This window comes from Carassius gibelio, chromosome A4, assembly GCF_023724105.1.
Source record: "Carassius gibelio isolate Cgi1373 ecotype wild population from Czech Republic chromosome A4, carGib1.2-hapl.c, whole genome shotgun sequence".
NCBI lineage: Eukaryota > Metazoa > Chordata > Actinopteri > Cypriniformes > Cyprinidae > Carassius > Carassius gibelio.
Genome location: NC_068374.1, coordinates 35,073,486 through 35,086,629, shown reverse-complemented (window position 1 = coordinate 35,086,629; position 13,144 = coordinate 35,073,486). Strand labels below are relative to the sequence as shown.

General features: G+C 39.2%; 1 protein-coding gene across 3 annotated transcripts; it reads left to right on the top strand.

Moving 5' to 3' along the window:
• The first annotated feature begins 967 nt into the window (after window positions 1–967).
• On the top strand, window positions 968–11,145 carry LOC127979317 (protein SCAF11). Of its 3 annotated transcripts, none has more exons than XM_052584699.1 (15): window positions 968–1,161; window positions 1,457–1,517; window positions 1,904–2,049; window positions 3,142–3,219; window positions 3,300–3,379; window positions 3,452–3,522; window positions 4,320–4,354; window positions 4,440–4,540; window positions 4,632–4,748; window positions 4,859–4,932; window positions 5,819–7,855; window positions 8,130–8,455; window positions 9,691–9,864; window positions 9,940–10,059; window positions 10,367–11,145. In XM_052584699.1, exons 2-15 carry the CDS (start codon window positions 1,496–1,498, stop codon window positions 10,475–10,477), a joined length of 3,492 nt encoding a protein of 1,163 aa, XP_052440659.1. In that variant the 5' UTR covers window positions 968–1,161; window positions 1,457–1,495; the 3' UTR covers window positions 10,478–11,145. The 3 variants fall into 3 exon arrangements, with proteins under 3 accessions (XP_052440659.1, XP_052440643.1, XP_052440652.1); XM_052584683.1 differs by having other exon boundaries at window positions 4,317–4,354; XM_052584692.1 differs by having other exon boundaries at window positions 969–1,161; window positions 4,317–4,354; window positions 9,694–9,864.
• Window positions 11,146–13,144: the final 1,999 nt, after the last annotated feature.

Genomic DNA, 13,144 nt, shown 5'->3' with positions numbered 1-13,144 from the left:
ATGTTTTATTAATATTATTATATAAAATTTGTATTAATAATTTTCAATGACATTAAAAACAGCGTACAATGCAGTATTTTCTATTTTTAAATCTGCTCATGAAGTATTTACAAGTATGTATGATAAGTTGAAAGAACTTGCATTTTTGTTCGTGTTTAATGTCGCCCTCTGCTGGATACTTTCTGCAATGCATGATTCTGTTACGTTATATTGATAATACTAATCTAGATTTTATATTTATATATGTTTATATTGCGATCTAGTGTGATCACTAGATCGTTTTAAACAGAAACACTTAATAACATTTAAGATAACAACAGTAATGACACAAAAACGCTCTATAGTCATTAGAAAAATTATTCAGCAGAAAAGAAACTACGCCAAAGGAGGCGGAGCGCTGCGTCAGCGACGTGATCTCTTATTGGTCATATTTATTATAATTTATGCTAAAGGGACCAACCAGCTCTCCGATATCGTTAATATAAATGTTATCGATAAAAAAAGAAGACTCTTTATATAGAAGATTACTTTTGGCTGTTATACTCAGTAAAATATATAAGAAAAATAGTATAGGAATTTATTAATTTAAATAACGTTGTCATCAACGTACAGCTCACTGATGTGGCTAAAAGGCTTCACAGACTGTATTTATATTATATTAATTTATTATTATTATTATTTTAACATTTCATATTACTAAATTAAAAATTAGAGGCAATGTGGATTTTACAGTAAGTAAGTGATTATATTTTCTAGCGTGTGTTCTTTCCCCCCACGTTTTAATTACATTATTTATCATTTATAATTGTCCTGAGCAAGGGGGGCTCCTTTTGGTGGACTATTTCATAGATATACATAATAAAGGCTTTATTATGTATAATATATGGACTATTTAAAAATAATTTCCCCACAGGAAGAAGTTCCGAATCTGTGAACCTTAAACCCTACGTGATGACGCGCTGAGTCTCCGTTGCAGCGCCACCCAGCGGTGAAGAGGCGGAACTGCAGCTTCTGACCCACATGTGGCCGGCCGCCTTTAAATCTACCGCGATTACGAGAGCAAGGGCTCATGAAAGTCCACGAAAAGTGTATGTTTTCGCGCTGAGGAGCGTCCTGCGTGCTAGTATATGATCTGAAGGCCGCGGAGGCACGCGCTCGGAGGTGAGTGTGTGCTAATGACAGCGGATGCTAACACAGCTAGCCGCTTCACACTGATAAACAAGAGTGTGAACTTATAAACACGTCATTAAAACATCTCGATACGCGTCTGTGTATGTTATCCATACTAATTAATCATATAGGAGTAACTTTAAAGTGCCCACAGGCTGCTAATGAGCAGTTCAAACTTCAGCTGTGTTGAGAGAGAGTAAATAAAGACACTGACTGAGTCGCGCTGTCATGACGATGATCTAAATCTGTTTTATTAACGTTAACTTACATGTTTTATTTTCTTTAGTGAATCAAGACTCAGAGCTGCTGTGACCCGGAGCCAAAGATGCAAGAGGGGCCAGGAAAGGGTGAGCGGGGTTTATTCAGATCTGAATTTGTAGCTTTACATACACTTGACTGAACAAGGGATGTACATTAGATTAATTTAGATTCAACTTAATTGTTATTGCACATGTAGGATATAAGGTATGTTACAAATGTCCAATAGTTATACAAATCAAACAGGATTATGGACATAATTTACACATTTATAAACACAATCAGCATGATATACAGATAAGTGTACTATGAACGTACTATACAGATGGATTATGTATAAGTGTATGTACACTATAAGCAGCTCATATAGGAATGGGTGGTTGAATTTGCATCTCATATTTGAATGCATCATTCTGTAAAAAGGTAAGTAAAACCTTATCTCTGTGAATGTTTTTTTGTATTAAATTTTTTTCAGGTGGGCAGAGCTCAGATGAGAGTTTGGAGGAAGAGGAGGCTCAGCGGTGCCCGATCTGTCTGAACCGACCCAGACGGAGCGAAAGAGCCGTACCTGACTGCTGCAGACATGTCTACTGCTTGGACTGCATCCGCCGCTGGGCTCAGGTCAGCTTACCTTCTGATTTACAATGCTTACACACTCTCACACACACACACACACACACATACACATACACTAAGGATATCCCGGTTTCGAATTTTTCTGTTGCGATTAATTGCTCATGCTTTTGTCACTACCGGGGTATTATCATGGCATTAACAGGTTAAATAACTTTTTTCTTATAACTTAATATTTAAATGCAATAAAGCAATACAGAAAAATATATAAGTTAAACGTTTTTAATTTAAGTCCATGTTAGCTCACTAAGAATCAAAAAACTGTCAAACAATATCTAGTGCATGTTGTAGTCCAGATTAAAATGATAAAAAATAAATAGCCTATTAAGTCTAAATACTTAACTATTTGATCTGAATGGCTATTTAAAATGACTTAAATATGTTTTAGAAAGTAGTGCAGCTGCTTCATTTATGGGGTTTCCAGGCAGCATTTTCTGCAGTTTAGCGCCATCTGCTGTCAGAGAGTGAATGCTCTTTCATTCAGCGCGTCTCTCACGTGTTCCTCATGTGCTTCTCATGCGTGCTTTACATCAGAGCACACACGAGTCTTTCAAGCAGCACTCAGCGGTGTCGTGCATTTTGACCAGTTGATGGGGAAAGTATTCTTAATTTGTTTTGGTTTCTCCGCGAGTCTCTCACACACAGAGAGCTGTGCGAGACTCAACTTTTGTGGGACCTTACTGTCAACATTATCCATTATCAGTCACCGTTTACACTGAATGTAGTCAAATCAAGTAAAATTGTCTTTCACCTGCCCCTTTAAAAAAATCCAAGTGTCAATGTCGAACCCTGATGCTGTATATATGTAAACCAGAATATCTGTGAAAGCTTGTGCATGCATATATATATATATATATGTATGTATGTATGCATGTAGGATTTTTGATCAGATTTTCATTTTAAAAAATAATAAATAAAAGATGCATGTAACCTGTATATTTAAATCTAATGTTTATGTAGCCTGTTTTTCTCTGTATGTCTTGCATGCACTGTATGTTCCTGTACTGTCAGATGTAACCGTCTGTATAATCTGCACACTGCTCAGGTTGTAATGTGTAATGTGTGTGTGATGGGCTACAGATGGTTCGTTCCTGCCCAGTGGACCGCAGACCCTTCAGCATGATCTACCTGCAGGGTTCCTCGCAGCGGTGCATCAAGGTCAGACGTCCTCCTGTACGTCTCATTAAGAGGCTCTTATTCCTGATGAAACTAAGCTGAGCTTCTCCTCTGTGTTCCAGCTTCCTGTGAAGACGGCCAGACTTTCAGAGATGCACACATGCTGCAGTCAGGACGGTGATCGAATGTGTCCCGTCTCTGTGTAAGTGCAGTGTGATTGTGTTTGCATATGCTGTTTATCTCATTATTTAATGTATAAATGTGTCATTAACAGGGAAGAGACAGGAAGTGCAGAGAGAACACAAGAGGAAAGAGCTAACGCCAAACTGAAATGCCACAGAAAATGTATGTGCTTCAGTATTGATTCTTGTTTTGTATGTGATATATTTGTATCATATTTCAATATGAAGGAATATTCCAGGTTTAAATTCTGTTGATTTACAACAGTAAATACTTTGGACTTGTTAGATCATAATATATTAAAATATTGCAAACCAGACTAGCTAAACTAAAACTTAAAGCCTAACATTTTTTTTCCTTGAACTAAAATGCATTTTAACTTAATTAAAATAAAATATTTAAACACGATTAAAAAATATATTCGAGTTGCAAAAGGAGCATTTTTTTTATTTATTTTTTATTTTTTATTTTCATCTACTCTAACTTGATGGGCTAAAATAAAAATAAAAATTAATAAAACCTATGTAGAGAAAATTACAAAAACAAACCTGAACAAAATTACTAAAACTGACTAAATTGAAAATGTAGTTAGAAAATCTGAAAATAAAAACTTATTCAAAATATTAAAAAAACTATAATAGAATCTCAATTATACAAAACTGTAAAGCTGCATGACCATAAATGAACATTTCAGCTTTAAATATTAAGATAAGTATGTTTATATTATAATTTTTTTTGTCATTATTTATAATCATTTTTCACATTTTAATCTGGTGCTGCACAATATATCATTTCCATCATAACTATAATAATACTGTAAACATATATATAAAAAAATCATAGATGTATTATTTAATTGATTGTCGTAATGAGCTCTGTTTAACAGAACAGAAAAATAAATGTTTAGTATTATGAGCTTTCCACACTCGTCAAAGTAAAGGTCTATTTTTATTCTTCAGCAGGTGATTCAGATGAATCTTTGGATAAAAACAGGAAGGTTAGTCTTGCACTAATTTTGTTTCTGAGTTTGTTCTCATTTTTCATGTTTGAATGAAAGTGTTAAGCAGTGTTTATGTGTGCAGGAGAAAGGAGACTCGTGCCACTCTCTTCTGCTCACTCAGCATTGTCCCTCATCACTGCCCGGCCAGCAGGGGGCGATGGTCGGTACCCTGACGGAGATCATGTAAGCGCACATGTGACCTCTGTTTCTTTTTCGTGACTGAACAGTGTCTCTTGGATGCATGTTAAAGTGTCTCTTCTGTTTTGCGCTGTAGGACAGGATCTATTGAGGTTTGTAAGGAAGGACCAGATGACATCCAGTGGATGAGATTAGAGCGAAAACACAGGTGGCTTCCTGCCTCGGTACCTGCCCCCTCTACAGATGTGTCCAGGTGAGAAGCAAGTTTCAAATATCATGTCACAGAAATGTAGTATTTGTGCAGTTTATCTGCTATTTGTTTTAGCACGCGTGTCCCTTATTTTGACTTGTGAACCTTTTTAGGGTGTCACTCCGCTCACACCTGCTTCTGTCAGCGGTCTCTGCCTCTCTGAATGTGCTGCTTTCTGAACACACAGGTAGGTCCACTCAAAACAGAGTTGTCTTTATATTAAAGGACATACCGTATTTTCCGGACTATAAGTCACACTTTTTTTCATAGTTTGGCTGGTCCTGCGACTTACAGTCAGGTGCGACTTATTTATCAAAATTTATTTGACATGAACCGAGAGAAATGAACCAAGAGAAAACATTACCGTCTCCAGCCACCAGAGGGCGCTCTATGCTGCTCAGTTCTCCTGTGGTCTACACTGAAGACATAGCGCCCTCTCGTGGCTGGAGACGGTAATGTTTTCTCTTGGTTCTTGGTTCTAAATAAATGCAACTTATAGTCCAGTGCGACTTATGTTTTTTTCCTCATCTTGACGTATTTTTGGACTGATGCGACTTATACTCAGGTGCGACTTATAGTCCGAAAAACACGGTGCCTACTAGTGTTCTTGTGTTAGCAGTGCAAAAGGTCATGTTTTCAATTCCCAGGGTACACACATACTGAAAAAAAAAAAATTATAGCCTGATTGCATTGTAAGTCACTTTGGATAAAAGCGTCTGCTAAATGCATAAATGTAAATTTGCTTTTTAGTTTATATTTGCATTTAATGTTGTCTTGTTTTCATACATTTTTAGTTTATTGTTAGTTTTACTCTTAGTTGTTGTTTTTTTTCTCCTCCCAGAGTTTTAGATAAGTCATAAGAGGTCATAGTTTGTTATTATTTTTCTCTCTTAATCTCAATATAATAAAAGCTGTTTTCTCATGATCACGACTTAATTTTCAAAAACAAAAATTAATTTTTTTTTTTTTTACAAAGATTGTTTGATTTTTAAAACACGATGCATCGTGACTCTACTGTTACAAATTACCAATTTTATTATTATTTTTTCCCCCACTTATTTTCTGTTTATTAGTTCCTCATGGCTTAGTTTGTGCTGTCACCTGCCCCAAAGGTGTGGAGAAAAAGGGAACAAGGGGTTCTGCATCAAAGACCTCAGTGAAACCAGCAGAATCTGCTGCTACCAGGCGTTCCTCTAGACACAGTCGCTCTGAAGCGGAGGATTCCTCAGCTGCACAGTCAGAAACAACAGATTCAGACACCAATACTTCTCAAACCATAAATGATACTCATGCTTCTACAAGCACAGGGCAGCAGGGGAACAATCCAAGGCCTGGAGCAAAGAAGAGAGGACGCCCAAAGAAGGTGAAGGTGGCAAGACCTGAGGATGAGGAGCAAGAAACTGAGGTTGGGAATAATGAGGAAGATGGAGTCACTGAGGAAACAGAACCTAAAGAATCAAAAACAGACCAGAAAGCAAGTTCCGATCAGATTGATGGCGACCAAGTTACATTGTATATGGAGGTGGAACATCAGACGAGTCCAGCTGAGGATGAACGCGTTTCCCCTGATGACAGTAGTCAGGAAGAGGAAACGGCAAAAGATGGAGTGGTTACGGAGACTGTGGTTGAGGATGGAGATGATCAGATACTTCCACAAGAAGATAGCAAGCAAGAAGTGGAGACAACTGATCAAAACCTGAATGCTCCACCAATACAGGAGCGAGATTTTCCATCTCCTTCAAGTGTAGAACTACAAGAGTCTCAATCTGACTCTGAATCATCTCTGCAAGCAGAACCAACAGCTGAACCTCCTACAGATGCTTCAGAGCAGATTGCAGATCTGAAACCGGAGCCTGACACCACGGAAAACTGTTTGGACAAGCAGGAATCCAGTAGTCCTCCACCTCTCACGGAGGACCAGGCCGTCGAAGCGTCAGCTCCAGAGGAGAAATGTGTCCCAGAAACAAAGGACACTAATGCAAGTAGTCCTCAAGATAACAATGACCTCATTCCCATGGAGTGTGATTCTCCTGTATCTGAAAGTGAAGCCAGCATTACTGAAGCTGGGGTGGTTCCCATTGCAAATGTGCCTCAAATGGATAATAAAGAGCCCAAGCTTGACTCTAAGGAGGAAAAGGTCTCAGATAAAAGAGAGCGGGAGGGACGATCCCGCAGGTCTCGTTTTCACTCCCCTACAACCACCTGGTCTCCCAATAGGGAGTCTAGAAGTGAAGAGTCACGCAGGTCACGGTCTCGATCACGGGACCGTAGGCACAAGACCCGGTCCACGTCTCGAAGCCGCGAGCAGCAACCGGAGGCACGGGATGGGCGACGGAATCGTAGCCGCAGTCGTAGTCGTAGTAGGGAGCGGAGTCGCAGGCGACGTAGTCGTTCCAGGAACAGAAACCGATCCGGACGCCGGAGCCCTTCCCAGGAACGCCCAGATCAAGGCGACCTCTCTCCTCGCAAGAGAGAGTCTTGGGCCGGGGATGGATGGCGGAGCAGGGGCGATGGACGAGGTGTCCGAAATTCCAACTGGAGGAACAACGCGGAGAAACCTCGGCATTTCTCATCAAGAGAGCCCATTTCATCTGACAACGGAAACTCCCATGAGGCTTCGCCCGACCGAGGCAGGAGCGAGAACCCGGATTGGGTACAAGAGAGGGAGAGGCTTTGGGCAGACACTGATTCCAGAGGACGAGAGCCACGAAGGGATGAAAATGTGGGTGATCCCCCTGGAGAATCCGGGCTTCGGGGCGGCTGGAATGCAGGGCGTGGAAGAGGAGGCACACACTGGGCATCCAGCCAGCAGAGCGAGCCAGCAGATAACTGGAGACAGCGCACTTCTTTCTCAGGGACATCAAACAATACAGATTCTTATAATCGCTTCAATGACAATCGAGCCGGAGGGAAGAGGAGAGAGTCAGATGGCGCAGAGACTCCTCTGGATCGTTCCGGATGGTCATCGGCGTCCAGCTGGGCCGTACGCCGAACTCTCCCTGCCGATGTGCAGAACTACTATTCACGCAGAGACCGAGGAGGTGGCAACAACAACATCTGGAACAGACAAGAGGAGGACCAAGGTGCACCAGGGGTCACAAAACAACCAGGTGTGTCTTCATCCAAATAAAGGCCGTATTGTCCTATTTATTTTTTTTCTCAAATTCAATTTTTTGGTTGTTGACATTTTTAGCCAAGTGGAAATCTATAGCTTTTTACTAAATTTTCTCAAATCATATAGCACTGGTTTTAAAAAACAGATGCGTTTCTACTAGACAGTCGAGGTTATTAAAAGACCATCTTCCCAGCTGTGAATTCCCACTTTACATTTTCGGATAACTTTTAAGTTTTCTACTACATTCATGTCTGTTTTCCATATTTTAGATCCCCTCCAGAATGAGCCAAAGGCACCGCTAGTGACAGAGGTGGTCCCAGCCATGCCCCCTCCCCTGATGCCCCAACAGATGGGTGTAATGGGGGTCCTTCGTTACCCCATGGCTCCTCTGCTTCCGAGACCTCCAGCTGTAGGTTTGCAGCCCCCTCCCCAGTTTAGCTTGCCCCCTCCAGTGTCAGTGCAGCTGCACCCCACTAGGATGCTCCTCCAGGTCCCATCCATAGCTGTGCAGGGACTACCTCCACCTCCACCACCTCCTCCACCTGTGCAACCTGGAGGCTTCACCGTGGTACCGTCTGAAAGCCACCTGGCTCAGGTGAGAACAAGAGTAATTTCGCCGCTGGATTGTGTATTAATTAATATAATATGTGCTTAATTCAGTACTTGCACGCTCTATTCGAGACCCCTTTCTGTGAGCTCCGAGAGCACGCAACTACAGAATGAAGTTGTGTTGTGCCTTATTGGAGTTAAACAACTACAAAAATATGTCAAAATGCACATCTTGATGAGTATTCACATAAACAGTCATTTTATATTAAACATTGACAGTAAACAGACAAACATCAAATTTCAAACATCAATCATTTTTGGGTGAACTATCCCTTTAAGTGAATGTAAACAGTTGAGAAACAAAACTTATGATTCAAGATTCAAGAATTTTATTAATCACATACACAATTATATAGTGCATGTATAATCAGCAGTGAAATGTGAGTAAGAAATGTGTAAGAGTTAGATCCATGAATGAGATCTTAAACAGACAGCAACCTAAATAAACCTGCTGCTGTCGGTCATTAATATTTATTTATGCATTGAAGAATAACCAGTGTTATTTTAGAGATAAATTATAATATATATATATATATATATATATGACTCTGCAGCACAAAACCAGTCTTAATGTCTGGGGTATATTTGTTGCAATAGCCAAAAAAAGCATAGTATGGGTCAAAATTATTGATTTTTATTTTTATTCCAAAAATCATTAGGATATAAAATTAAAATCATATGCCATGAAGATATTTTACAAATTTCCTACCCTAAATATATCAACTTGCATTGCTAAGAATTCATCTGGACAACTTTAAAGGATGATTTTCTCAATATTTAGATTTTTTTGCACCCTCAGATTCCAGATTTTCAAATATTTTTGTATCTTGGTCATCTATTGTCCGATCCTAATAAACCACACATCAGTGGCAAGATTATTTATTCAGCTTTCAGATGATGTATGAATCTCAATTTAGAAAAATTGACACTAAAGACTGGTTTTGTGGTCCAGGGTCACAAATATAAATCAACAAGATTTACACTGTTAACAATTTAGGTTGGATGATTTTAGTTTAAAAAAATGTCTAAAACATTTTTTAAATTAAAATATCCCCCCCATAAGAGGCACCTTAAAGGGACCCCACCCCCATTTTCCAAAACGATATTCGGGTCCTGTATTTAAAAAAAAAAAAAAAAAAAAAAAAAATGTATTTACCCTTCCATAATTTAAATGAGTTCTCATGTGTGCTATTTTATTTGTAACATTTGCATATTTGCCAGCAGGTGATGCCCAGTTTTCCTGTACCAGGCAAAGGTTCGTTCAAACCCATGCCAACCAAAGCAGTCCCCGGGCCCCTGGCTCCTGTTGGGACCCCCAGCGCAGCGCAGCCGTCCTCCACCACCCAGCACACTTCTCACAGCAAAGCCCACGCAGACAGCTCCAAGAAAGAGAAGGCAAGTGTTGCAGGATCGAGCAAGTGACTCCAGCTAATGTTATCGCCTCCCAAACTAAATGTACTTTTCAAACAGAAACTGAAGATCCAAGAGCGGGCCGTCAATGCGGTGAAAGCAGCGATTAAGCCATATTTTCAGAAGAATGAAATCAACAAGGACGAATATAAAGAGATCGTACGCAAAGCTGTGGAAAAAGTAAGTTTAGTTTGCACTGTATATATATATTTTTTATTTTATTATGACTTTTTCACTAATATTTATATATTACAGTCTATAATCATTCTAATATAAATTTCCTCCACATTCTGATTTATTGAGAAGTACCTATGTAATACATTTTCTATAGTCTATAATCACAGATTCTTTCGGATCACAGCTGCCACAACTATTCCTTAAAACCCTGTCGGTGTACTCAATGTAATATTTTATTCAGATTTTATTCCGAATTTAGTGCAAACAGCTTCACGAATGCACACAGTGATTGTTTTTCTCCGGCTCTCAGGTGTGTCACAGCAAGAGTGGCGAGGTGAACGCCGACAAGGTGGCCAACCTGGTGAAAGCGTATGTCGACAAATACAAACGCATCCGCAAAAACAAAAGCGAGAAGAGCTGAGGTTTCGCTGACCTGCTGACTGCACAAGTGCAATTCCACTGACTCGAGCTGTTCTTAATACATTTACATACAAGAATGAAGATTTTTCTAGAGATTATGTATTTTGTTTAATTTGGATTTGATATATAGTGCAAATGACCCTTTATCAGATTGTGTTTCATGGGTGTATATGTGTGTGTGTGTGTGTGGGGGGTTAAAGATCTGTAATGGTGTTGCTCTAATCGCATTTTGCTTCTAAGTTTAAAGTAGCAATGAACCTGAATAATTAAGTCAAATGATTCAATTGGAATGACTGGACCTGTCTGAGTCAAACATAAAGACTTTGAAACAATCTGGAGTACATGTGCATTAGCTTTATTATGATTCCCTGCGGACGCTGAATGTGTGTTTGAGTGTGTGTGATTCGATCATAATCATAACGTGGAAAGAACACGGGTAGTTCGCTGGAGAGCCGAGATTATTTGGTTGTCTCATCCAGGTTAAAGTTCTGGTTTATTTCAATTATTGTCAGCTGATTTTACTTCAGAATAAGTCAGATTTACAGAAATAATCCTGGTTTATTTGGAAAACCTGTTTAATGAAACCGACCCCTGTGCTTCTGTTAATGGGGTTCAATCACTGTCTGTTTTACCCTCCCAAGAAGCAATTAAATAAACCAGCTCTCTCAATCTCTGTTGTCCATTTACTGAGTTCAGATCAGTTTGTGTCCACCGAGTCAAATCAGAGCTATAAATTAATCATACATTTTATTTATAAAAGTGAGTCAGAGAAACTTAACCAAATTGTATGAATTACACTGATGTTAATTATTTATACATGTGTACATTGTTTCTAGTCAGAGGAAAACCTTATTTTGCATTAATATTTAATAAGTTATTTACCATTTTGTTTACTATAAATATATTTTTACATCAATAATACAGTTAAATTTAGAAAACCTCATTTTTCTTCTGTTCTTCTATTCTTATAGCAGCGCGCCACTCTGTGGTGAACTGTGTGAATTACACTTTTACAAATGTATAATATATATAATTAAAAAAAAATACATTATTTATTATACTGTGCTGCTATTTCTTTTTCTCCATAAATATTACATTTAAAAAAAATCAAATCAAATGAACTCCTGTGGTGAACTGTATGAATTACACTGCTGCTAATATTTTTACATCTTTAATTCTAGTCGGAGGAAAAAATAAAAAGCGTTCAATTATTTTGCATTGATTTAATATTTATTAAATTATTAAGGGTCCCGTTCTTCATGATCCCATGTTTAAAACTTTAGTTGGTGTGTAATGTTTTTGTTAGAGTATAAATAATATCTCTAAAATTCCAAAGTTCAATGCCAAGCGAGATATTTTATTTAACAAAAGTCGCCTACAACGAACGACCCAGGGGGCAAGGAACTCGACCGGAAGTTGAAGTCGGGTGGGGGCTGCCATCTTGTAGCAGAACTTCACTTGCGTTAGCATTCCCATTGACTCCCATTCATTTTGGCGTCACTTTGACAGCGAATAACTTTACATCTGAGGCGTTTAAAGACTTTGTTTGTCCATTATTTATTTCTAAAGATACACGACAATGTATAAAGGGCTCCATTACCTTCTATGTTACATTATGGCCCCGTATAAACAGTTTTTGTAAAAAATACGCTAACGATTGCGTCATAACCACTCGACTCTCTGTCGCATTACCGTACAGACAGGAGGAGAAGCTCGCAGGCAATTAACTTAATATGGCGTAATGGCGTTACATTTTAAAATACTATAAAAAATAATTAATCAGAATACTTACTCCTGCTCACTCACGCCAAAGAACTCCCCGCTCAAGCTCGCCGTCTCTGCAAGATTAACGATGGCAGTTTGCATGCAAAGCTACTAGAAGATTTACATCTGTCAGACAGGTTCCTGACGTCATCAAGCTTCGTTTGAGTCTGCGCGTCAGAAACAGAAGTGCTAAAAAACGCTAAAAATGGGCTTCACTTGTCTCAATTGAGTTCCAATGGGGTCGCTTTGTCCATTTCTTTTACTGTCTATGCGAACGACGTGTCTGGACTACATCCCTCTAGTTCCTGCAGGAATGACGTCACTAAAACAGTTTTTTGACTAACTTCCGCCCACAGGGAGCGTGGTCTTGTTGCGCTCCGACGGAGAAGAGGAAGCGCCACGTTTGTGTTTGTCGCCATGTTGTTGAAACGCTGTTATTTTCATCTCGGAGTCCAATCATCTTTGTTTGGGCTTCCCAGGGACGCTGTACTTGGAGATTAATGGTTACAATTCATGTTTAACTCGGTTCCGGAAAATTATAATCCACATGTAAAACTGTGCAGCAGATTTAGCTGAGGACAGCGAGCTTCCTCAGTCTCAATCAGTTTAATGCCGGATTCGCACAAAGATTATTCTTGAAAGATGGAGCAGTTCCCTCTTTGTCTGGAGAAGGTTTTGTTTATGGACCACAACTGGTAAGTGTATTTTATTATTTAAGTTGGTGCGTTTAACAGTTTCTGTAACTTACTACACAAAGGGCAATGCTGTTTAGCTTTGTTAACTAGATGTTGCAAAAAAAAAACGAATGCTATTTTCATGCACATCTCGTCAGTAAAACGCTCCTGCATTTTGAGTTTCATCGCCCTCCTGTGGTCAATTGTGTGAATTACATGACTGTGGTTTA